The sequence below is a fragment of the Trachypithecus francoisi genome, unplaced genomic scaffold (assembly GCF_009764315.1).
Source record: "Trachypithecus francoisi isolate TF-2019V2 unplaced genomic scaffold, Tfra_2.0 Lachesis_group13, whole genome shotgun sequence".
NCBI lineage: Eukaryota > Metazoa > Chordata > Mammalia > Primates > Cercopithecidae > Trachypithecus > Trachypithecus francoisi.
Window position 1 is genome coordinate 45,371,022 of NW_022681458.1, and position 27,711 is coordinate 45,398,732.

At 40.0% G+C, this 27,711-nt stretch overlaps 1 protein-coding gene across 2 annotated transcripts in view; it reads left to right on the forward strand.

Moving 5' to 3' along the window:
• The window catches only part of HECW2 (HECT, C2 and WW domain containing E3 ubiquitin protein ligase 2), a 389,957-nt gene that overhangs the window by 228,258 nt on the left and 133,988 nt on the right, over positions 1-27,711 (forward strand). For both annotated transcript variants that reach the window (XM_033230785.1, XM_033230786.1), the window contains 2 exons: positions 15,577-15,684; positions 25,164-25,258. In XM_033230785.1, coding sequence (XP_033086676.1) covers positions 15,577-15,684; positions 25,164-25,258 — 203 coding nt within the window. The remainder of the gene's footprint in view (positions 1-15,576; positions 15,685-25,163; positions 25,259-27,711) is intronic.

The window sequence follows — 27,711 nt, forward strand, 5'->3', positions numbered from 1 at the left end:
GGATAATTTATAAAGGAAAGAGGTTTAATTGACTCACAGTCCACATGGCTGGGGAGGCCTCAGGAAACTTACAATCAGGGCGGAAGGTGAAGGCGAAGCAAGCACCTTCTTCACAAGGTGGCAGGAGAGAGAAGCTAGCAAAAGCAGGGAAAACTGCCTTACAAAACCGTCAGATCTCATGAGAACTCACTAGCTATCACAAGAACAGCATGGAGGAAACCACTCCCATGATCCAATGACCTCCCTCCCTCGACATGTGGGGATTACAAGTCCTTCCCTTGACACATGGGGATTACAATTTGAGGTAGGATTTGTGTGGGGACACAGAGCCAAACTTTGTTGGTAAATAAAGGTTTATGTAGACTGAACACCAGTGGTATAGTAAACATGTTGCATTAAGGGTTTCACTGAGCTACGAAGTGATGGAGAATCAGAGCTTTATATTTGGACTGATTAAAGTTGAGTGTGGGGAAAATTGGACTTTCAGGAGTTGTTTGAATAAAGAGAGGGAGGAGAAGAGTATGGTGGAGGTAGACAGTGAAATTACAGGATGGTGTTTGACTTGGAGAGAGCTTAGAGGAGGATGAGTGCCCTCCTGCCCCCACGACTGAGCGTTGTTGAACTGAAGAATGTGAGATTGGGTCACAGCCTTTTGCACTAAGGTGGATATTTGTATCAGCTGTAGCTCTATCTGCACAGGTAGGATGGAGATGGAGTAGAGTCATGTCCAGGTTATGGCTCCCATGCTTGGTGGTTGGCCTGGGCATGAAGCATTGTGCATCATCCTCTCTTGCCCTTCTACAGTCTGTTCTGCACACAGCAGCCAGAATTATCATTATCATTTTTTAATGCAGATCATGTCACTTCCCTGCTTTAAATCCTTCAGTGACTTTCCATTATCCTCAGAGTATGGTTTAGACAGACAGTAAGGTGTGGTGTTGAGGAGCATGGTCACCGGAGCAGGACTGAGTTCACTCTGTACATACAGTAATTCCCCCTTATCCATGGGGGATACGTTTCAAGACCCCCAGTGGATACCTGAACCTGCGGATAGTGCTGAACCGTACCATACACTCTTTTTCCCTATACATATATCCCTATGATAAAGTTTACTTTATAAATTAGGCACAGTAAGAGATAAACAATAACTAATAACAAAATAGAACAATTATAACAATGTATTATAGCAAAAGTTATGTGAATGTGGTCTCTCTCAAAATAGCTTATGATTGTGATCTCTTTCTCTCAGAATATCTTACTGTACTGTACTCACCCTTCTTCTTCTTCTTGTGATGATGTGAGATGACAAAATGGCTGCGTGATGAGATGCCATGACAGCTGATCTGATAATTGAGATGGCTACTGAGTGACTGACAAGCAGGGAGCATCTACAGCATGGACCTGCTGGACAGAGAGATGATTTACATCCGGGCAGGATGGAAGGGACAATGCAAAATTTCATCACACTACTCAGAATGTGCACAGTCTAAAACTTATGAGTTGTTTGTTTCTGGAATTTTCCATTTAATATTTTTAGACTAGGGTTAACCTTGGGTAACGGAAATTGCAGAAAGTGAAACTATGGGTAAGAGGGGACTGCCGTACCAGCTTTATCATCCTAGACAAATTTCTTAACCTCTCCCTGTTTTACTTTCCTCATTGTTAAAAATTTTATAGATAATAGTTCCTACCCTAAAGGGTTGTTAGAGGTTTTTTTTTTCTTTTTGTATTTTTTAGTAGAGACGGGGTTTCGCCATGCTAGCCAGGATGGTCTCGATCTCCTGACCTCGTGATCTGCCCGTCTCAGCCTCCCAAAGTGCTGGGATTACAGGCTTGAGCCACCGCACCCGGCCTGGAGGTTTAAATGAGTGAATAAAAGTAAAAGCTGGAACAGCACTGGCACGCAGTAAGCTCTAGAGAGTGTTATTGTTATTATTACAGTCTAGAAGCTGGCCCCTCCCTGTCTGTTTCTCTCATCTCTTCTTCTCCCAGTCTCTGCCTCATTCATGCTGCTCTGGCTGCATCACTTGGATGTTCCTTGGAACATGGTAGGCTTGCTTCTGTTTCAGGGCTTTTACATTTTTGGGTTATGCCTTTTCCCAAAATCTCTCTGTGGTTCAGTCCCCTGCTTCATTTAGGTTCCTGCTCAAATGCTTCCCTGACCAACCTATGTAAAATTGTACTCTCCTACCGACCTCTCTCCACCCCATACCCAAGCTCTCTTTCTTTAAGCCAGTTACCACTACTTGACATTACATTTTTGTTTATGTATCTGCTTACTGACTACTTTCCCCACCAGACCAAAATCTCCACCAGGACAGGGACTTTGACTCTTTTATTCCTACCCAAATCCCTGTCACTTAGAATATTGCCTAGCAGATAGTGGATGCTCAGTATATATTTGTCGAATAAATTTTTATAAATATCATTTTCTCTATCCCTTCTATAATTGCTGTTTTCATTCTGTCTTTGAGGCTTAAACTGTTCTTTTCAACTCTCTTTGGCCTGTTACACTTGTCCAAATTATCCAAATGGAAAAAGACCATTTACTCTGCTCTTTCTTATGAAAGTTCTTTGACAGCAGGAAGTCTTGTTCTGATACTGTGAGTCTTGTTACAGGGAATAGGATTGAGGCATTTTATCATCATGTCATAGAACATTCTTGAAGGGCCTAATGTTGGATCTTGCGCTAAGGTGTTTACTGAGCTACCAAATGCTGGCCATACTTCACCATTTAAAAGGGCTTGGGTTTACATATTCATTATAAAGCATAATTGCCAAAGGAAAGTAGTCATGCAAGTATGATGGGGAAAATCATGTACTGACAGCAGTTGTGTACTTGAAAGAGACTTCGGAAATCTTTAAGTCTCAAGTTTTACAAAGAACACCTCATTCGTGCTAACAATTTTATCATGAAATTGGATGCAGCTATTGCAAATGCCTTATTCTATTTTCACATGAGATTTATCATAAATTTTACAATAGCCACCATAAATTATAAGTTTCTTGTTTGATGTAAGTAAGCCTTTAGTAATTTTCCATTTGAAGCATTATCAAAGAATTTGAGTTATCGCAAATCCTATGTAGTAAACCATTCATTTGGGGGGAAAAATCTTAATTTAGAAATGCCCTGAAAGCCCTTGTCAAGAAGGAACTTTAAGATATTTCAAAGGCCTTACTCAAAACCGGTTATGTGATCTTAGGTAAGCTTCTTAATCTTTTTTGTGTTTTGGTGTGACTAACTCTAGGATATAAACAAAGTTGAATGTCACATCAGCAGAGTGGATGAATTAAGTGTGAATGTTAATTGGAAATTATTATTATAAAGATCCAGAGTTTAAGCTAGTCTTGTGGAATTTGCTTGATAATGTTTACCAAGAATTTGCAGTGTTGTCCTTGTTTTTCCCTATACTGAATAAGATGGAGATCTCTTTAAAAAGGCTTTGTGTGTTCCATAGTGAGAAATTTATTTCTCTTTTGTATATTTTAAGAATATAGTACTAATATTAAATTAATATAATATAATCAAAAGAAGATACCAAGATACTGATGCAGGATTTTTCTCGGCCCCTGCAGCAGGAGTCACCCTGTCTAGTCGGCCCACCGGGCCGTTTGGCTTGCAGTCCAGTGTGGATCCTGGGGCTGCTGCGACTGTGTGCTCAGCCCCTAGTGGAAGCGGGTATGTGAGCGAGCGAATGTGTGGTCTGGCTGGCCATTTCAAGCACTGGTGCAGTGGCAGGCTCCGTGCAGAGCTTGTGGCTGGACCAGTCCTATCACCCTAAGGGGAATGCAGTGGTGCCTAGGCAGAGGTGGCCACAACCCTGAAGCCTCAGAAGGGGTGTTACAATGTGGTAATTAGCTCTTTTAGTCCCACTGTCTGCAGCCTGACTGATGGTAGTGTGTTAACAGCCCAGTTAGCTCCTTGCCCCACTCTGGCCCATGGCTCCGGGGCCGGGGCTTGGCTCTGGTGTTGCTTCTTGTTGCAGAGGGCCACAGTATTAACAGCCTTCTGAGTACCTGCATTCAGTGGGTCCTGAATTCTTGCCCCACGTCCCAGAAGAATGACATCACACTGACAATCGAAGGGTGATGAGGTCGGAGAATTATATTGAGCAATGAAACAGCTCTCAATGGAGAAGGGACAGAAAGGTGGTCTTTCACCCTAAGTCAGGTCATCTATCACCCTAAGTCAGGTCATCTTTCACCCTAAGTCAGGTCATCTATCACCCTAAGTCAGGTTGTCTCTCCCAGTGTGGCTGAGTCTGGGGTTTTTATAGGCATAGGATGGGGGAGGGGCAGATCATAGGCAGTATTGGAAAAGGCAACATTTGATTGGTTTAAAAGCATTATTCAGAAAAAACCAATGAGGAAAGGGTGAGCAAACACGAACAGAGGTTCTCACCCTGGATCACAGCTTTCATCCAGAACCAGCAGCCTGGTCTTTCAGCCTTCAGGCTGTTTTTGGCTTGAAGGTGGCATTTCACCAGGGACTCACCCCTGTCTACCTAGGCATTTATCTGCCTCTTGTCGCTATCAATATCTTTCATTCAACCAAATGTGAGCACCTACTATGTGTCAGGTTTTGTTCTAGGCACTTGGGATACATCAGTAAACAGAATAGACAAAATTCCTTGACCTCTTGGAGTTTACATTCAAGAGAGGAAGACAGACAATGTATTAAAATGTGTAACTAGATTCTTATAGAGTATGTGAGAAGGTGACAAGGATTATGGAAAGGAAATTGAGCAGAGTAAGATAGTCCAGGAATGCTGGAGGAAGACTTGCATTTCAAAATGAAGCAGTCAGAGTAGGCCGCATTGAGAAGGTGACGTATGAGCTACAAAATTGAAGGGAGAAATTGAGCCATAAGGGTATCTGGGGGAAAGTTCCAGGTGAATATGATGGCCAGAGCAAAGTACCTGGGGCCGAATCCTGAGCACACTTTTGGGGACATTAGGGAGGTCAGTGTGGCTGGAAGGGAGTAAGGAGGGAGGCAGGGAAAGCAGGAAAGGGTGAGGTCAGAGCTGTACTTGGAGGGAGTGGTTGGCCATGTCCTGTGGGCACTGGAAGCCATCATCAGCACTTTGGATTTCACTCTGAGAAAAACAGGGAGCCACTGAACAGAAGAGAGACATGTTTCTATATGCCAGTGCAACCTGTGTTTGAAATTGATTCTCTTGTAAGCCATTTCTGAACTGCTCCTTGTTATCTGATATACTGGGCCATGACTGTAACTCTTGGGAGGGATTTACTGAAATGGGTCCAAGTGTTTCTTCTCACTGGGGTGTCAGTAATTTTTTTTCCTTTTCAAATGAGTGTTTAATCAAATAGTTTGGGACCAATTGTTTTTATCTAGGAAGTTGCTTAGCAGAGCCTCCTCCCTTTGACTAGTACATCTAGAGGTGTGAGTGTGCAGGTGACCCCTCAGGGGTGTGGTTCAGACTTGACTATATGTCACCCAGTTTGGATCTAGTGAAATATTTCACGTTCTCCAGTTGGGCCCCACTCCCTGCTTGTGATACCCTGCTATAGAGGATACAACAATAAAACATCTCTCTCAAACTTGGTAGTGCATGATGTGAGTTCAACAATATGCCCCGTACCTCTCCACCCTGCCAGCATTCCCTTCCAGGGTGGTGATGAGGCCCATGTCAGAGATAGTGTCTTGCACAACTTTCAGTGCACAGATATTCCCAAGGCCAGACTTTGCAGTCTTGTCATTGGCTCTTCTCAGCACGTGTTGTTTTTTCCTGCCCTGTAATGTCCGGGTGCCCATTTCTGCAGTCTCGGGCACATTGTTCTCAGCAAGTCATTCTGGTGCCATTCAAGTGGTTTCAAAGCCGTAGTCACCAGTAGGTGCCCTCTTAGCAGGTGGCCTGGTGGTGCCATGATTGTAATCTCTGAACATGTCAGACACGCTCTTTTCTCCATGCAGAGATTTAATGTAAAGAATTGGGCATCTAGGGAGATTGTGTTAAAAACTAATGCTAAGTTTGCAGATTCATAAGGAAGTTTGCCAGTGAATTATCCTAGCACTTAATAAAATTGGTGCTTGATTTGCTACATTCAGTGGTGAAGACCCACCCCTTTCCACAGTATAGCTCAGCTGTCAAAGTCGCCATCAGTTTTCTTCTCAGTGTTGCTCTGGGATTCCAGTAACTGGCCTGGTACGTGCTGGTAAATATGTACCATTTTAACAGTCAAGCAGTCGCTCTGAAGGGGTGTTCTTTGCCCAGGTCTAGAATGATTATTTTGATTCAACTCCTAGCTTAGTATTGCTCTCCAATCCCAAATTCCAGACAGACATCTAATTCCCGAGTGTACCCAGAATAAGATCAGGCATCTTTATGGTTCCAATCTCAGGACACAGTTGTTTTCAATTTATACACAAAAGGTAATTGAAAATCAATTTAGAATTTATGCCATTTTTAAAGAAAATATAGAGAGGAGATGGAATTACTTTAAAGCAAAATAAAATTCAAAAGTATTATTTTTCTTCTCTCTGGCACAATCGGTCACATGGCATCTTCCTCAAAAAATTTCTCCTCTATTTTCAACTCCCCTGGGTTGATTGGTAGGAGGGTAAGTGCTTTGGATACTTTTTTTTTGTTTCTATTTTATTTCTAGTACCGTATGGAGGTTTTGGAGATATTTAATATAGACTTAAAAATGTTTCCAAATCTAGAATATGTTTGGATATGTCTGATATGTCTGGTCATGTTTCCTATATATTCTCTTGTTATCTTAAAAGGATAATTTTCTGGAAATCCAAGAATCATGTACAGGAAAAAAATTAATCTTTTAAAAATAATTTTCACACCCATCTCTGTGTGTGGAATATTATGGGGAAGAAAGAACTTGAAAAAAAATTAAAGTTTTTATGTTTACATTAGTTTAGCTTTGTGTGTCATTTTTTAAAAAAAGGAATTAGTTTTTTAAAAGATTACTCTTTATAATTACATTGTAGGTTAATATAATTATCAACTTTTCCAGGGAAGAAAAGGATAGTCTTGTGGGGCCCAAGCAAAAATGGTAACATTAACCTCTGAATTCAGCTTTAAATATGGCCACTCCTTTGTTGTTTCTGATGACCATTCATAGAACCAAAAATGAGAACTGTGGAAGGTAAAGAAATATATATGTCTAGGGAAAGGCTGAGGAAACAATGTCTGGCTTAGATTTGTAGACTTCTCAAAGGAGATCTCCGTAAACCCTTTCCAAAGACACTTTAAACCCAGCAGCTCAGAACCATATGAATCACACGCAGATACCAGGATGACTAATCATTCCTCCTCTTTTTTCCTCTTTTAACAAAACATGGTTACCTTTACCATAGTAATTTTTGCATTGCAGTATATCTATGTGCCGGTCTCCCAGCACTATCCTGTCAGCTCCTTATGGCAGGAAGTAGATGCTTATGATCTTCATAGTAGTCAGTCAATAAATACCTGTTAAATGAATGACTGAATGAACAAGGTAACAAATGAGAGGGACAACAGTCAAAGACATATGCATGGTCCACAGCATTGCTGTGATTGCTCAATTTCCCTGGAAATAACCATGGAACAGAATTTTTCAAAATGTGGTCTTTATGTGGTACTTGCATCTGAATCATCTGGTTGGGGTGCTTGCTAAAATTCAGATTCCTGAGCTCAGACTCAAACCTACTAAATTCAAAATCTCTGGAAGAGCAGCACAAGAATTAGCATTTTGTTTGTTTATTTTTTTGAGATGAAGTCTTGCCCTCTTGCCCAGGCCGGAGTGCAGTGGCACAGTCTCGGCTTACTGTAACCTCTGCCTCCCAGGTTCAAGCAATTCTCCCGCCTCAGCCTCCCTTATAGCTGGAATTACAGGCATGCGCGTCTACGCCCAGCTAATTTTTGTATTTTTAGTAGAGTCGGTGTTTCACCACGTTGGTCAGGCTGGTCTCAAACTCCTGACCTCAAGTGATCTGCCTGCCTCGGCCTCCCAAAGTGCTGGGATTATAAGCATGAGCCACCATGCAGGAATTAGCATTTTAAAGAAGCACCACCCACCCCCTCATTCATTGTGAGCAATGAAGTTGGGCATTCTTTGCCCTGGAGGATCAGGTAGCTAAAAGAGAAGGTAACCCGTGAGGCTGTGACAGTGAATGTGCAGGAGATGTTGGTAAGTCTGCTTATATACAGATTCTGTTTAAGACCCCTAGGTGTTCTTCCTAAAAATAATGTTACCTTTATGTTTTAATAATGTTACTGATGTTTTAATGAAGGAAAAGGGGCCCATTTCTCACCTCATTAACAAGCTCTGAGAAATTTCTCTGAGTCATTATATAGTTAGTAGAAGAGGGTTGTGTGTTGTAATCTTTTATTTCTACTCTTTTATCTCCTCGGTCCAAACACTTTGTTTCTCCCTTGAAGAAGCAGAATTAACATAAGTAATTCCAGTGTTAGTAACAGAATTAATTGGAGTAGCCCTAAGTTGTAATTTAAAATAATAATAATAAATGAAATCATACAAACAACCATCAGAGAATACTATAAATGCCTCTACGCAAATCAACTAGAAAATCTAGAAGAAATGGATAATTTCCTGGACACTTACACTCTCCCAAGACTAAACCAGGAAGAAGTTGAATCCCTGAATAGACCAATAGCAGGCTCTGAAATTGAGGCAACAATTAATAGCCTACCCACCAAAAAAGTCCAGGACCAGATGGATTCACAGCTGAATTCTACCAGAGGTACAAGGAGGAGCTGGTACCATTCCTTCTGAAACTATTTCAATCAATAGAAAAAGAGGGAATCCTCCCCAACTCTTTTTATGAGGCCAACATCATCCTGATACCAAGCCTGGCAGAGACACAACAAAAAAAGAGAATTTTAGACCAATATCCCTGATGAACATCGATGCAAAAATTCTCAATAAAATACTGGCAAACCGGATTCAGCAGCACATCAAAAAGCTTATCCACCATGATCAAGTGGGCTTCATCCCTGGGATGCAAGGCTGGTTCAACATTCGCAAATCAATAAACGTAATCCAGCATATAAACAGAACCAAAGACAAGAACCACATGATTATCTCAATAGATGCAGAAAAGGCTTTTGACAAAATTCAACAGCCCTTTATGCTAAAAACGCTCAATAAATTCGGTATTGATGGAACGTACCTCAAAATAATAAGAGCTATTTATGACAAACCCACAGCTAATATCATACTGAATGGGCAAAAACTGGAAAAATTCCCTTTGAAAACTGGCACAAGACAGGAATGCCCTCTCTCACCACTCCTATTCAACATCGTGTTGGAAGTTCTGGCTAGGGCAATCAGGCAAGAGAAAGAAATCAAGGGTATCCAGTTAGGAAAAGAAGAAGTCAAATTGTCCCTGTTTGCAGATGACATGATTGTATATTTAGAAAACCCCATTGTCTCAGCCCAAAATCTCCTTAAGCTGATAAGCAACTTCAGCAAAGTCTCAGGATACAAAATTAATGTGCAAAAATCACAAGCATTCTTATATACCAGTAACAGACAAGCACAGAGCCAAATCAGGAATCAACTTCCATTCACAATTGCTTCAAAGAGAATAAAATACCTAGGAATCCAGCTTACAAGGGATGTAAAGGACCTCTTCAAGGAGAACTACAAACCACTGCTCAGTGAAATCAAAGAGGACACAAACAATGGAAGAACATACCATGCTCATGGATAGGAAGAATCAATATCATGAAAATGGCCATACTGCCCAAGGTGATTTATAGATTCAATGCCATCCCCATCAAGCTACCAATGAGTTTCTTCACAGAATTGGAAAAAACGGCTTTAAAGTTCATATGGAACCAAAAAGAGCCCGCATTGCCAAGACAATCCTAAGTCAAAAGGACAAAGCTGGAGGCGTCACGCTACCTGACTTCAAACTATACTACAAGGCTACAGTAACCAAAACAGCATGGTACTGGTACCACAACAGAGATATAGACCAATGGAACAGAACAGAGTCCTCAGAAATAATACCACACATCTACAGCCATCTGATCTTTGACAAACCTGAGAGAAACAAGAAATGGGGAAAGGATTCCCTATTTAATAAATGGTGCTGGGAAAATTGGCTAGCCATAAGTAGAAAGCTGAAACTGGATCCTTTCCTTACCCCTTATACGAAAATTAATTCAAGATGGATCAGAGACTTAAATGTTAGACCTAATACCATAAAAACCCTAGAAGAAAATCTAGGTAGTACCATTCAGGACATAGGCATGGGCAAGGACTTCATGTCTAAAACACCAAAAGCAACGGCAGCAAAAGCCAAAATTGACACATGGGATCTAATTAAACTAAAGAGCTTTTGCACAGCAAAAGAAACTACCATCAGAGTGAACAGGCAACCTACAGAATGGGAGAAAATTTTTGCAACCTACTCATCTGACAAAGGGCTAATATCCAGAATCTACAAAGAACTCAAACAAATATACAAGAAAAAAACAAACAACCCCATCAAAAAGTGGGCAAAGGATATGAACAGACATTTCTCAAAAGAAGACATCCATACAGCCAACAGACACATGAAAAAATGCTCATCATCACTCGCCATCAGAGAAATGCAAATCAAAACCACAATGAGATACCATCTCACACCAGTTAGAATGGCAATCATTAAGAAGTCAGGAAACAACAGGTGTTGGAGAGGATGTGGAGAAATAGGAACACTTTTACACTGTTGGTGGGATCGTAAACTAGTTCAACCATTATGGAAAACAGTATGGCGATTCCTCAAGGATCTAGAACTAGATGTACCATATGACCCAGCCATCCCACTACTGGGTATATACCCAAAGGATTATAAATTACTCTACTACAAAAACACATGCACACGTATGTTTATTGCGGCACTATTCACAATAGCAAAGACTTGGAATCAACCCAAATGTCCATCTGTGACAGACTGGATTAAGAAAATGTGGCACATATACACCATGGAATACTATGCAGCCATCAAAAAGGATGAGTTTGCGTCCTTTGTAGGGACATGGATGCAGCTGGAATCCATCATTCTTAGCAAACTATCACAAGAAGAGAAAACCAAACACCGCATGTTCTCACTCATAGGTGGGAACTGAACAATGAGATCACTTGGACTCGGGAAGGGGAACATCACACACTGGGGCCTATCATGGGGAGGGGGGAGGAGGGAGGGATTGCATTGGGGAGTTATACATGATATAAACGTCATGCACATGTACCCTAGAACTTAAAGTATAATAAAAAAAAAAAAAAAAAAAGATTTCTCAAAGATCTTAAAAAACAAAAAAACAAAAAAAAAAAAAAACAAAAAAAAAAAACAAAATTATAATAAAAAAATAAAATTGAAGAAAGGCCAAAAAAAAAAAAAAAATAATAATAATAATAAATGAAATCACTTTGGATAAGTATCATGTTCAGGCATGGTGGCTCACATCTGTTATCCCAGTGCTTTGGGAGGCCAAGGTGGGAAGACCACTTGAGACTGTGTGCACGTGTGCACACACACACACGCACACACACTTCACTTTTCTATATAGAGAAAATGTGTAGCCAACTAGACTTGTAAGAGAATGAAGAAGTTGTGAGACATGAAGGGATAAGCTTAATATAAACCCTACCAAACAAAATTAGATTTAGAAGGTATTTGGGTATATATGTATTAACATCTCCAATGTTTCTTTCTTTGTAATTATATTTCCACTAGGAAGTGACCTAAGAATCTAGAATATATACTCCTGTAATAGAGACTGTGTTGTAACAGAAAAACAGACACTTTAATCCTCGTAGGAGAGGAAATAGGAATGAGGATGGGAAAGAAGGCAAGGAAGATAATGGTCAAAGGGCAAAGACAAAAGCACAAGAGTATGCCTCATGGAAGCTGGCAGGTTTCTAGGCTGAGTGGAAGGTCCCTCTAGAGGAAAAGGTTAAATATTAAGATGAGAGAAAGTGACTGGTGGAGAGGAGGGGGCCGCAGGCACCACTGTAAGGGGGAGTAGAAAAAAAGGCAAGAAGTAGGCACAGATACAGAGGAGATAGTAGTAGGAAGGTGGAGAAATCAAGGGAGATAAGGCCTAATGTCCTCTATAGATGCCACAGAATGCACGAGTTTAGGGACACAGAGTTCATACAGAGTTCCAATGAGGGTGGAAATTAGGTAGGGGATGTGAGGACAGAGACAGATTTGGAATAGTTAAGAGAAACGAGAAAGGTAAGTGGCCAAGTGTATCTTGGTTTTAAAGACCAGTGGCATTCGATGATTTGTCGGAACCTTTACTTGGTTAAAGGAAGAAATAAATTTATAATTACTTCTGTATTACACATGTGGGGGATTCAGAATTGTTTCTTTGATATACTTATTTATATTCAGTTATTGTTCTTTTTTTTGAGACAGGGTCTTGCTCTGTCATCTAGGCTAAAGTGCAGTGGTGCAATCATGGCTCACTGCAGCCTCAAACTCCTGGGCTCAAGGGACACCCCCATCTCAGCCTCCTGAGTAACTAGGACTACAGGTGCATGCCACCATACCCAGCTAATTAAAAAAAAATTTTTTTTTTATGTTAGAGACAGGGTCTTGCTATATTGCCCAGGCTGGTCTCAAACTCCTGGCCTCAAGCAGTCCTCCTATCTTGTCCTACTGAACTGTTGGGATGACAGACATGACCCACTGCACCTGGGCCAGCTATTGTTCTTACTTTGCGATGGGGGTGTTTTGAAAAAAACCAAATCACCTCATACAGGTACTAATGAGGATAAAAAAAATAGTTCATTGAATATAGGAAAAAAATATGTTGGCGTATACAAAAAATCCATGAACAATAGATCTGAGCAGAGAAAATGCTACCACTCTAAAAAGATTCTCAGGCTAGGCCAAAATTGACTGCAACCTAAACAAAGGTGTGAACAAAAAATTTAAAGGATTAATTAAAATAGATCTTCTTGGAACAAAGAAAAGGAATGAGTCATTCTAGGCATTTCTTAGTATGATGAGCCAAGGCTGGCCATGGCTCTGCTAGCCACAGTAGGAGCAGTAGCAGTTGTAGAGATTGTAGTAGGCATTTCACAGTAATGTGAACTCTGTGTCCCTAAACTTGTTTATTTCTCAGGATTCATATTTGCAATTAAGGGTTGCTGCCACTCAATGGCAGAAATGTTTGTATCTGTCAAGGATAATGAATTATCAGGAATATGATCTCATCAAAGAAAAATTTCCATTTAGAATAATCAGAATAGTACTTGACAAGCACCATGGTTGGCAGAGAATAACGCAGCAGCTTTTCTTCCTTATGAAGGCCAAAGGATGGTCACTGGCCGTGGCATTTGGACTTGTTTTCTGCAATCAAAACAGCCCCATCCAGCTTCTGCTCAGGGTCAGCTCATTCTGCTTCTGACCCATTTTTTTGTCAAATATGGAACATTTGTGTTCTGTGTGAACTTGAATACCCGTGATACAATTTAGCCACTTGGCTTCAAAGGGCTAACTTTTATTTCTTTAAATATCACAGATTTCACCAGGCCGAGCGTGGTGCCTCATGCCTGTAATCCCAGCAGTTTCGGAGGTTGAGGCAGGCAGATCACCTGAGGTCAGGAGTCCGAGACCAGCCTGGCCAACATGGCGAAACCCCATCTCTATTTTCTATTTTGTATTTTGAAAAATACAAATATTAGCCAGGCATGGTGGCTCATACCTGTAATCCCAGCACTTCTGGAGGCCGAGGCAGGTGGATCACAAGGTCAGGAATTCGAGACCAGCCTGGCCAACATGGTGAAATCTTGTCTCTACTGAAAACACAAAAAGTGAAAAAATTAGCTGGACATGATGGCAGGCACCTGTAATCCCAGCTACTCTGGAGGCTGAGGCGGGAGAATTGTTTGAACCCGGGAGGTAGAAGTTGCAGTGAACTGAGATAGCGCCACTGCTCTCCAGCCTGGATGACAGAATGAGACTCCATCTCAAAAAAAAAAAAAAAAGTCACCAAACAGAAATTGAATTTTTTGTTTGTTTGGTTTTTGTTTTTGGAGACACAGTCTTGCTCTGTCACCCAGGCTAGAGTGCAGTGGCGTGATCTCTGCCCCGAGGAGCCATGTGATATCTTTCAAATCCAGTGATTTTTAAGTGATTGCCTGAGTACCATCTAAATATCAGCATCTTGGTTACATTTCTGTGATGAAATGGAATTGTTTGCTCACATTGTTTGTCTAGAAGAGGATATGATGCCATGAATGGGTTATGTCTTTCCATTCTTACAAAGAATAGTGGCTGCTGCTTGGCCTTTCACAATAAAGAACCTTTGACTTATAAAGTGCTCAATTCAAATGCATGAAAGGACCATCCCTCCCGAAGTTCTTTGGCTTTTCAATATGATGAAACTAATAGGGCAACCACAGAAAAGACAGAAATCCCTCTGACCCCTTGATTTGACCCATTTTCTGTTTCTTTCAGGCTTAAAAGAAGACAGGTTTTTCTCCTCAGGACTATTCCTTTGGGCTTGGAACTTTCTCCATCTTTCCTTTTTTAGTGTAGCTCTTACTTCACCCCGTCTGCTTTATTCCAACTCTCAGTTAAAGTAAAGCGCAACCTTGATCCTTCCTCCTTGGAAAGGGATTTGGGGAAACAAATGAGGTACATCTGGCATTAAGAGCCAGGATCACTATATACTTTTTAATGTGCCTATAAAACTCCATTGGTCTCCTTTTCGTGTTTTCTAGTTTCATTTCCTATTCTAGACCACTAAGACAGAGCTTCAAACTAGTGTAATGTGAGCAAATTACAGAACATGAACCCCCAGTCTTCAGGGTGCTGGGGGCAGAGCCTGAGGAAGCCAGAGCATCCCTGCCTGTCATATTAAATTGTAAGCATGGCTTCCGTTGAATCTAGTGTGCCATACAAATATTACCATTTTCTTTGTGCCATGAGGTCAGAAAGCTTGGAAAATGTTGCTTTCAGGCCTGTTTGGGGGATCACTGTTCTTTCTATTCTTCTTCCACATGAAAGCCTATAGAGACTCTTTTTTTTTTCTTATCTTGTCTCAAGGTCTATGCCTTTGGTCGTTTGCAAAGGACTGTCCTGGCAGATATGATGAAATTGGTTTGTGTTCCCTGAACACTGTTCCTGGCAAAGCTGTGCTGTATCTTGACTCACTTTCATAGCTTAACATTCCTTTTGTTCATCCCATCTTGAATTCCGTTATATTCTCCTAGATCTGTTCTTCCTTTCCTTTTTATAAAAGGGTTCTACAAATGGGAGCACACCCAACCCGTTTGTTATAAATCAGCTCATAGCTAAAGTTGTAGCAGTTGTACCCTTTGTTCTTTGCAGTTTTGTCTTTTGGCAACATTGACCACCTTGGCCAAGCCCAGAGATGCCATCTTCTTTCCACCCAGCCCCCTTTCTCCCACATAAATGCAAGCATAGAAACTCGAGTAATACTCTGCTGGGAGGTAGTCATTAAGAATAAAATGCATTATATTTTCTCATTTATCTTTTTTCCATTTATTTTAGAATGTATGTTAATCTTCCTGCTAAGGAGAGACAGGTTATAATTAAGCTGAAAAACGTTTCTTTGGTTTTTCCAGATGAGAATTCTCCAGCCAACTTCTGGGATTCTAAAAACAGGGGTGTGACTGGAACACAAAAAGGGCAAATTGTATGGAGAATTGAGCCTGGGCCCTATTTCATGGAACGTAAGTAGCTGAGTGTGAAATATAAACTTATTATTGAACATTGCATAAGTATGCAGAGTTCTACGGAGTCTTTTTGAATGTTATTTTGAAATTCTTTGGTTTGAATTTACATATTTATGCCGTGATGGAAAATATATTGTTTTAGAAAATGCTCAGTAAAGAATGTTCACATATTTTGAAAAAACTGTGTATGTTTCAATATACAGTTAGCCGTCCATACCCGTGGATTTCACGTCTACAGATTCAACCAACTGTGGATCAAAAATATTCAGGAAAAAAAAGTCACGGTATCTATACTGAACAAGTACAGATGTTTTTTCTTATCATTCCCTAAACATTATAGGGTAACAATTATTTGCGTAACTTTTATATTGTATATTGTATTAGGTGTTTTAAGTTATCTAGAGATAATTTAAAGTATTTGAGAGGATGTACACAGGTTATATGTGTATACCCTGACACTTTATATAAGGAACTTGAGCATCTGTGGATTTTGGTATCCCATGGGGGTCTTGGGATGAATCCCCCATGGATATCAAGGGACAACTATGTAATATGTGCATGTGTGTATATGTATATACACACACACACAAACATACATATTTACATATACAAATAAATATTACAGGTACATACATATATGTGTATATATACGTAAATATGTATAGTATATTTTATATTTTACATGTACATTATGAATGTATGGTATATAAATTATATATAATTAGTACTTTACACATTTTGTATACCCTTTATATCTATAATTAATATTTATTCATATTAATTTCAGAAAGAATAATTCAAGATTTAAATTAATAACATGACTTGCCTTTGAAATACCTCATTATAATTTTTGCCAACAGCAGAGTAACTTCGTGTTTGGACCCCAGTCTTTTCAAAGTGTTGATGAAATAGACTGGGGCTCACTGCCATTGAGGTCACCTTACTAGAAAATCAGACATTGACTGCAGATAACTCAACTATTACCTAATTAATTCAGTGTTATAGTCATTTGTAAATTCAAATGCTGATATATAGTGCCTGGTTCACAAAAATATCTTGTCCCTTTTTATGTTGGGTGATGGTGTTATTTATGGTTGTCACCAATTTTACTGAAAAAAATAGTAAATACTCAATACATTTTTGTGGAATATATAGAAGAATGAAGGAATAAATGATTTACTAGTTGGTCCAGGTTAACTTCTACATTTATAGAATTTATTTTGCTTTCTTTCTGGTTTTTTTTTTTTTTTTTTTTTTTTTTTTTTTTTTGAGACAGAGTTTCACTCTTGTTGCCCAGGCTGGAGTGCAATGGCGTGATCTTGGCTCATTGCAACCTCCGCCTCCTGGGTTCAAGCAATTCTCCTCCCTCAGCCTCCAGAGTAGCTGGGATTACAGGCATGCACCACCATGCCCAGCTAATTTTGTATCTTTAGTAGAGACAGGGTTTCTCCATGTTGGTAAGGCTGGTCTTGAACTCCCGACCTCAGGTGATCCGCCCGTCTCAGCCTCCCAAAGTGCTGGGATTACACGCGTGAGCCACTGTGCCTAGCCATTTTTCTTTAATGTAGAAAAAAATGGTCTTTAAACTTTTTCTGAGTTGTTGAGCTCTGAGTGAGCCTTAAGATTAGTATATGCAAAAGATTTAATATAAAAGAGAATGTGTAGGTACTAGTACTTAAAGATAGCACTTACTAAATGTGAACATTAAAGATTTGATTAAATGGAAACCTGCCGCAAGCATATCTTTATTGAAGCATATCAAACTTCTCTAATACACAGTTATCTTAAAAGATTAATGTCTATTACTTTGGATTGCCATTAAAGGCGTGAAATAATTTCTTTCACCATCCTTACTAGTAAATCAGCACTCTAGAACTTTCTCTAATCCTGCTTCTGTCCCGTAAGGAACGTCTTCTTTTCATAGTCCAATTTTCTGACTGGATTCTCTCTTAAACCTTAAAAGAAATGTCGTTTTTAAGGGAAAATGCTCACAAAAAGCAGAGAGGAAGGAAGGTCGGAAAGGGGAAGTAGGTACATTTAGCAGAATCCTAGCTAATAGCACAGCATATAGGAAATAGTTTGGAAGAAAACTTGCCAACATGTGAATGAGGATGGTTTCTGGCAGGTGGAATTACGGATGATTTGTTTTTCTGACCTATGTCTACGTAACGTTCCAACATTGCCCCAGCTGGCACGACTATCTAAGTAATGAAGAAATAAGTGATAAAAGAATGTGGGAAAATGGAATGGGAAGTAGCTGGTTTTACTTTCAATGTGATTCCTCCTTTGAAAGGATCCTGGTGTTTAAAAGGCTGATCTAGCTGAGAAATATTGCCAACTGAACTTCAGGGGAAAAGGTAAAATCACTTCCTTTGGAGTGATTTTAGCAAAATCACTCCAAAATGCTGAAGGCTGCTGGTAATTATTGCCTGTTGCAGTGTGCAGATTGATATTAAGGCTCATGTGAACCCCTGGGAAGAAGTCAGTACCACATGCTGCTATAATTTGGAATATTATGTGAGAAAAAGCCCATTTACAGAGTATCCTCTTTGCTGTGATTGATTTTCTTTCTCCCTCCCAAAGTATTAGAGATTCATCATGTGCTGGCTGATTAGGTGATAGTTAAATAGCTCTGTCTTGACTGATTTCTCTACATCTCACCCTAGTATTTAATAGAAATGGGCTTGACATTGAAGCTAGGAGTTGGGAATGAAGAAAAGAAGTTTTGGGTTTTTTTTGTTTCTTTTCTCCGTATTTTAGCATTTCCACCTTAATTCTCACATAAAATTAGGAGTATTGTGGGGCATAATTGTAAAACTGGAAATATTCAGTAATGCATTTTTTAAAGACTGAGAAATGTAGTGTAAGTTAAAGTTCAGGACAATGAATAGGAATTTTAGAAAGATTCTCCTCTGAATAAGTCTTTCTTCATTAATCAGAATGAAGCACTCTCCCAAAACACTCATCCCTACCCTTGCAATATAAAAGAAGTAATTATATTTATAGTGCCTAGAAATAGTCTGTGTCTTTGGGATGTCAATTTTGTTTTTTGAGACGAAGTCTTACTGTGTCTCCCAGGCTGGAGTGCTGTGGCACAATCTTGGCTCACTGCAACCTCCACCTCCTGGGTTCAAGCGATTCTCCTGCCTCAGCCTCCCAGGTAGCTGGGATTACAGGCATGCATCACCATGCCTGGCTAATTTTTGTATTTTTAGTATAGATGGGGTTTCACCATGTTGGCCAGGCTGGTTTCAAACTCCTGACCTCCAGTGATCCACCCACCTCGGCCTCCCAAAGTGCTGAGATTACAGACGTGAGCCACTGTGCCTGGCTGGATGTCATTTTTAAAACCCATTGTCTGACTAGAGCATTCTTAAAGGGACTCACAAAGAAATGTTGGTTGAATCTCTGGAGCTGATGGCATGGAACTTTTTTTAAAAATTGAGAAGAGATTAGACCGCTTCTAAAATATTTTTCACCTCCAATCCTGAAAATGCAAAGTATTTAAAAATGTTTGTTTTCATCTGCAGAAAGGAAATTTGTTTATCTTTAACTCACCAGAAGTCCAAACAAAGGTTTAAAAATCTCTGAAAATTGATCTATTAAAGTTCCAGGGAAAACCTGGATTTGAGCACTATGTAGGCTATTTGTGAATTTAAGATGGCTTTAGTTTGTCTGGATAAATCCCCAGAGGAGGCAGGTAGTCCAAACTTCTTTCATTATAGGGCTTACTTGAATGGATTTGAAGTTCAAAACCAAGTGTAAATGTGGGTAGACGACCCTCAGGGCATTCAAGAGGAGGGTCAGCTTCATCTGCACTTACTTGTCATAAGACAGTCAAATATTCAAGAGAGCTCAGGCTCACAGAACCTGAATGGGTCATCTGTGCAGTATGCATTTGTGAGTTTTAAAATTTAAGAGGTTTCAAAAGTTGTATTGGCATGCCAGAATGTCTGTTTCATTCTATACAGTCTTTTATGGGTTATGGTCATTCATTTATTCATATTTGCTTTTTGTTCTTCCTTCCTTCCTTCTATCGATCCATCCATCTATCTCCCCTTCTATCCTGAAGTATTCATTGAGTACTACCTTTGTGCTAGGTCTTATTCTAGGTACTCACTAAATCTTGTATCAGTGAGACAGCTTAGAGTACTAAACTTCATCCTACATTGCTATGTACTGAATTGTTATGTGATCATTGAGGAATATGACAAAACACTGATATTTGTATAAATTGCATAGTGATTTCACATACTTACCCATCCCAACCCTGGAAAATGTACACAGGATTAGGAAACAGTATGCAAGTGACAACTGTGAGTGAGTGTTTTCTCTGAGTGGCACCCAGTTTGGTACCTTGCCAAAATAGATGTGTCAGGGGTGCCTTTTTATTTGGTGGAGATGGGGCGACCTCGGTCTCTTGTTTTTACTATCAGAACCCTTTCTGTAACTTGCACCATTCCTAAGTCCCCTCCCACCAACATCAGAAAGGTCTTTTTGCCCCTTGGATGGAGATTTAATGCTTTTCATCCCCCTATCCTCATACTTTATATTTTAGGCCCAGTTAGTTCTCTAGTCCTGTTAGGTTTCTGCCACATCTGCATGGATATTGTATTGTCCCTTTTGTTTTTCTCAGTTTTAGCAGAGGAAAGCCTGGCCATTTCAGGCTCCATTGGCCCTTGTTAAAGAGAAGACAACTTGCAATGACATATAACTGACAAGTGAGCATGTCACTGGTATGTGGGCAAATTTCCTCAAAAGCATGAGAAGTAAAGCTGTGAAGGCCGGGCGCGGTGGCTCAAGCCTGTAATCCCAGCACTTTGGGAGGCCGAGACGGGCGGATCACGAGGTCAGGAGATCGAGACCATCCTGGCTAACACGGTGAAACCCCGTCTCTACTAAAATATACAAAAAATTAGCCGGGCGAGATGGCGGGCGCCTGTAGTCCCAGCTACTCGGGAGGCTGAGGCGAGAGAATGGCGTAAACCCGGGAGGCGGAGCTTGCAGTGAGCTGAGATCCGGCCACTGCACTCCAGCCTGGGCGACAGAGCGAGACTCCGTCTCAAAAAAAAAAAAAAAAGCTGTGAATAAGAATCATAATATTAATAGTTTAATGAAAACACATAGGGCAACAGTGAAAGTCATGTTCTAGAATAAGTTATGATTAGCTTGATTTTTTAGGTTATTCTACCATTTAAGTAAAATAGAAATGATTAAAGGAAGAAGGACATTTATATTCCATCCATCTTTATGCTTCAAAATATTCAACTTCTAGAAACTTGGGGAAAATCCAGACTCTCTAAATAGGAACAGGCTGTTAACTACTGCCTAAGTGAATCGTGTAGCTATTTAAGATAATGGATGAGATCCTAGTCTGAGGCAAAACCATTTCTTGCAGGGAGTGGCTTGTGGAACCTTTTTTCAGAGAGGGCTTGAAATATAATCTTACATAAATACCTAGGGTTAATACAGCTGAGTTGAGATTGCTTTTCTAAAATCTACTTTTGAATAGGTAATATGCAAAACAGTATAATGTTTAAAAAGTATAAAAATTGAAATTAAATGTCTCCCCAGCTTCATGTCCAGTTGCCAGTTTTCCCACCCTGAAGGCAACCACTACAACCAGTGTCAAGTTATCTATCTGGAAATATTTTATTCATATACAAACCAGAAATGTATTCTTGTTTTAAACAGGTGGTAGAATGATTGATTTAAAATGCCCTGTCAGAATTACACAGTTACAGAGACCCCTTTAGTTGAGAACAGGTTTAAGTTCCTAAACACTGTTCAAAGCCCCTCTGCCTCCCCAACTTGCCCTGGAATATGCCCAAAGTGACATCTCACAAATGATCACCCTCCAACCCATGGTAGAGGGGAGCAGGCATGCTGCTACCCTGAGGCGCGTCTTCATTTGTATTTATGAAAATTAGTAAGTCAAAAACTTGAAAATAGAGGACCTTTTCTGTTTTAAGAACATTCAAATACAGAGTACTAAACTGTATTTTGGTAACACTATAAGTAAACATATCCTGAAGATTATCAAAAGGGGCCCTTATATTGTCATGATCTATGACTGGCTTCAGCTGTTCGGAAGGGACCTCAGAGAGGAGATGCCACTCATCCTCTACTGTCTTCCTCCTGAAGCTGGACCTGGCTCAGCCGACAGCAGGTCCTTAGAGGTTCATACAGGATGCCTTTCCCTTTTCCTGGCTCACTGCGCTCCGACGCAACATGCTTTTGATTAGTGGATTCAAAATACTCTTCTTTTTATAGCCCAAAGGAGTGGAGATATATATATATATGTGTGTGTGTGTGTGTGTGTGTGGATATATATATTACATATATATTTGGACATATAAGTATATGCAAATATTAAAATGTTTTTCTATACAAATATATGTATATACAAATATATATTTTATATATTTTTTTTCATAATTTGAGGCCAGCAGGGGGAGACGTTGCCTGCCACATCAGGCTGTGGGGAAAGCAGCTGGGATAGATGGACTCCTTCATTGCTCTTTGGTCCATGTCCTCCATCTCTCCTGCTTATAAACAGGGCTGGGCTCTGTGGATCACTGGGGTCCTCCCTAATCAGATGCTCCATCATCATGCCTGTGCTTACTTCCACCTGCCTTTGTATATATTTCTCAGAAATAGCTTTTTACAAAAAAAAAAAAAATGCTCCCCTTGCAGTTAGAGGTTACACATTGTAGCTGCAACAGAAGCCCAGGACCCTGGGCACCAACTTCCCTTTTCCATCCTTCTGAGTATTCTTCCATTACCTCTTCCAATAACCAAAATATTCAAATACATTAATCAAAATGCTGCTCTCCCCCTTTGTCAGAGGGGATGTTGCTTAGTTACACCATTTTTAAAAATCTTGTGTGACGTTCTGAAACATTAAATAACATTTGAAGATGAAAACTCCCACTCAGAGTGGAACATTCCGATATTTTGAGGGGCAGGAATCTTCACTGATGTCCTGCTGAAGGATCCAGCTAGTTTCCATCCCCACACAAACCACTCCTCATTCTGTCCAGGACTGTTTTCCTCTCTAGTGACCAGACCGTGTGTGTGGTTTTGTAATGGGTGATCTGTGGAAATCCCCTCAGCTGTTTGCTTCTGCGACACACAGCTCTGTAGCATTTGGGGGGACTGGATCTGCCCACAAAATCTGCTTTTGTGCAATTTAAGATACATTGATCTTAGTTTCAGGGATTCTACTTTGTCATCTGGGTTGGAGATTTTTGTTATAGCAAAGAATAAAATAACACCCAAAATGGGTCAGCTAGTAAAGTTGGCATGATTATCATCATTCTCCAAAAACAAAATAAGCAGTCACATTTTTTTTTATCTCATTGTCTGTTACCTAGTTGACTATTAAATCCTTAGGAAAAGCAGATGGCATCCTAACTTGAGACAGAGTTAGGGGAAGATGTCTTATAAAAATGTACTTCTCTCTGTGGAAAAAATGGCCTGCTCACTTGCTAACTGTTGATTTGATCTGTGAAGTGCTGCCTGTAGACAGAGCCACCGACGTTGCTTCCCCAGCATGAAGAGTGCAATACCAATGAGCTCATGTCCAAAGAATTCAATCCCCATGCACGTTACCACACTTTATTCTGCTCTGACAGTCCTCGTGCACACTACTTAGCTTTGTTCTTGCAGACTACATGCTATTGGTCTTGGAAAAAAGCAAGTGGGAGAGTAAAGTTTGCTCATATCTGTCCAGCTATTACTATTTCAGAAATAACCAATAATCTGTGTTAGTGTCCAGGAAAGTCATTTGCAGAAGAGTACTCAGGGAGGCAAAGTAATAGTAAAGGTAGAATTCCTGCGTAGGTGATCTCCCCGTTCCTTAAACCCAGCATGCTTCATCTGTGCTTCCCTGCTTTTCCCATTCTTTACTCTAACTCTCTCTAGCCCCATTTTGCTCATCCATTAGACCTGTTTTTTTCATGACACCTTTCTGACTCCACCATGTCTTCTCTAATCTCCACGGTGTCTATGCTCTTCGACCTGGTGCTCTTCCTTTTTACTGTGTATCTTCTGTATTTTGCCATGCCTGTGATTGGCATGTGAGCAGCTACCCTACAGAACACCCACGAGACCAGAAACCATTCCTTGATTCCCTTGCACTGTCTGGCACATTGCTGCCTGGCCATGTGCTGTGGCAGGTACGTAGTAAAAATCTTCTGGCTGATGATGCTTATTAAATTATGAATTATTGAATAGTGATTAACATAAATAATAGAAGGACTCAATATTTTTACTCCATGACAACTTTTTTTTTTGAGATTTAGTATTTGGTCATTGGTAGGAAGAGTGTAATGATATAAATTCCTGTAAGAGGATTTTTCTTCAGTTATTACATATTTCTCTTAAAATAAGGAAACCAAAGACTGCAGGAGGCCATTTGGTGCAGTTGGGAAAGTCAGTGGAAGATGAACTTCCTTAGGGAAATACGTTGAGCAACCCCACTTTAATAGTCCTGGTGACTCATCTGAGAGAGGAACTCCCTCCCGTAGCCTAAGAATCTCCCGCCAGGGCCTGCCCATCAGCATCCTTGCATATTTAGAACACACCTTGGGAAAAATGCATCTCGCAGTGACACTTCAGTGACTCAGGCGCTTTGTATACAGAGAAATTCCAGTGACTGTAGGTCTATCTTTAACACAGTTTGGTTTCCTGCTCTTTGGAATTGTAGTTGCTTTCCAAAAACTATAATTGGCATTTGTATTACTTTCTATCAAAGTGGAAGTATCAGAACAAAATTTATGAAATGTGTGGATTGCTACAAGCTGTGAGATATAGAATCAGTTGTTCGTAGGTTTGATCTCTGCCTACTGGGTATATTTAAATGACTTGGAAAATTAAAATAATATAAATTTCCAGACCCTGTCACTAGAGAATCTACTACAGTATACTTCCATGCTTTGTTAGACTGCTTTTCCTCTATTTCCATTGGGAGCTACAGTCAATGTAGATAGAGGTTATGAGTGAAGTCTTTGGAATCAGACAGCTTGGGTTTGAGTCCTGACTCTGTCTTTTCTTATCTGTCTGACCTACAGCAAACCTCAACATCTCATCTGTAATATGGGGACAGGAATTTCTGCCTCCCAAGGTTCTGTGAGGGTTCACTCACAACATGAACGTGAGACATAACACTGTGGTACATTGTGGAGCACCTCAATAAATGCCAGCTAGTCCTATTCTTATCGCTACACTGTTTGTATTTTGACATGACGTTTCTGTGCATTATTTTTCTGATATGTTTGAGAGGTTACAAAGTTTCGGAGAAGCATATAATATCAAACAGAAATTGATGTAATCGGTTGCCTCTGAGTGGAAAAAAAGAGGTCATTCAGTCATGAGTAGGATTCCCTGAGAGGTGGGATGGCGGATTTCCACAGCTGATTCCTAAATGACTTGTTTCACTGTTTAAATTACTGTTTTCTCCAATTGCTTTGCAGCGGAGATTAAAATCTGTTTTAAATATTACCACGGCATTAGTGGGGCCCTGCGAGCCACGACCCCCTGCATCACCGTGAAGAACCCGGCTGTAATGGTGAGTGCCCCTCCGCTGCCAGCTGCCTCGTGAGATCCATGCTGGGACTTGATTTCTATTTTTGCATGTGCGGCCCTGACAGGGTTATGAGGAACAATGAAAAGGAAACGCATAACAGTGTAGGCACTGTTATAGGAAAGGAAATAGCTTACAAGGTTGACATACCCGAATCCCTAATTCAAATCAGTGGAAACGTAGGATTTGATTTGTAACAGCCGTTTGTAGAGTCAACTCTCCAGGAAACCCATTCATGAAGCAAAGTAGCAAGTGCCCCATTTTGGAAGGTTTAAACTTAGTCTGGGTGACCAGTTGGTAGGAAAGAGTAGCATTGCATCTTATGTGAATTTTAACCATTTAAACTGTGGGTGATTTACCTGCCAGTCAACTCAAGGAGCTGTTGCTGCAGAGAGTATAAGTGGGGAGTCACAAATGCACTGTTTCCTTAAGGTCTTAGTGCTGGTTCCTTCTTAGTGCTGAGTTTGGGTGAGTGCCTAGAGGTACTGCTCATATTTTGGGAAAAATGTGGTCACTCAATGGAAGTCAACTTCTTTAACTTCAGAAGTTGACTTCAGAAGTCAGGCCTTCAGTTGAAGAAACAGATATCTAATTTACTTTTGTAGGAAACTTGTGGTGTTGGACTTTTGAAAGAAAACCTGCCCATTTCCAACATGGCAATTTTGTGATTTTTTTAAATTTTATTTTAGAATCTAACAGTCTCACAATACACAGCTCCACTGTATATGGGTGGTTGGACTCAGGTGGTTTGGGGAGATTCTTAGAGTCCAAGATATGTAAATTACTTCAGTTGTAATTAGTCATTACTAAAAATGAGGTCATGAAAGCATAGAAAAAATTACTGACTCCCATGACATAGAATCTTTACAACACTGTATGTGTGGGTGTGTGTGTATATACACAGTTATAGATGCTTGCATTTTTGGAAATAGGCAAGTAGTCAGGTTGAAATTCAGAAAGCAGTCTTTGCAAATAGCACTTTGAAATTGTTCAGACTCACCCTATGCTGTCTCTGATAGTGCTTGTACCTCTGTATCAGGCATTCTTTCCCTCTATCTATTCATTTAAGCAAATATTCGTTAAATGTCTGCTAAGTACTAAGCATTGTGCCACCACTACAGATGAAATATGAGGAAAAACTCCGTCATTGATCTCATAGGTCTGGTGCAGAAGAGAGACATCAATCAAATATTATATTTGTTTGAGTGATAGTTGTATGAGAGGGAGCAAAATGGGGCAAGAGAGCATGTTCTATGTAGTAGGATTTGTCCTGATCGGGAAATTCCTGGAAGGCTTACCTTAAGAAGGTGTGTCTGAGAGACAAGCTGAAGAAGTTTTATAGGTGAAGAGGGAGGGAAGAGCATTGCAGGCAGAGGGAATAGTGTGTGCAAAATCCTCAATATCTAAGTACTCTGCTCACATTAGAATTATATTTGAGTTTTCATTGCAGTAAACATAGTATAGAACATAAAAGAAAAGCCTACATTTACTATATAAGACTTTGAAGGTCACAAAGAGAATAGCAATTGTTGATTACAAAGTCTGCCATGTCACATAGTAAGCACTGGAACAGACTTCAATTACTATTCTAGAAAGAAAAGTTACAAAACTAGAAGAGTGGGGCTGTTTTTAATAAAATCTTTTAAAAAATCATTGTGTCTGAAATTAGACAACAGCTTCCAAACATGATTAAACATTTTCTGGATTTAGATTTTTATACTTGAGCAATTTCAGTATTCAGATATCATCGAAGGCAGTGGGAGTTTACGGTTTGTTGAACACTGATCTTATTCCATTGAGTTTTGCATTGAGATTGCTCTGTCAAAGCCTGTGGATAGTTTGGAGATAATTAATTTGCTTCAAATGGGTTTCAGAGCATCTTAAAAGCGTCACAGATACCGCACTGGCAATCAGTATAGTGTATTTTGGTTCAGAGATTGACTAATGCAATGAGTGGTTAATCGATTTCTGACCAAGCTTGGGACAGTTTGGTCTATGTCCAAAACTGAAAGGCTGTGCCTCCTGGGCACCTCATTTTGGGGGTCAGGAGTATGACCATAATAGCATTATGGTCACCTAGGTATATGACATATATTTAGTTATGTGACTAATTAACATCCTTGATACATACACATCCCACTTAGTACAATTATACCATGGCCAGATACAAAGAGTAGACCTGGAAGAAGTAATTGAGAAACTCCACAGGGAATGAAATGAGCTGTTATCCTAATCATGTGGTTTCTTTTCTCACATATCCTTTTGCAATGAATTGAAGATAAAAAAAATTGTGACTTCTCTGTCATTTGTATCTTGTTGTCATTGTCATTCATCAGCATACACAGTGATACGTGTCTCAGATACTTGGAACAGGAAATCTTTCAGCTTCAGGGACAAATTAAGGCTGCCATTACTCACTACCATGTATTGTTTCAACA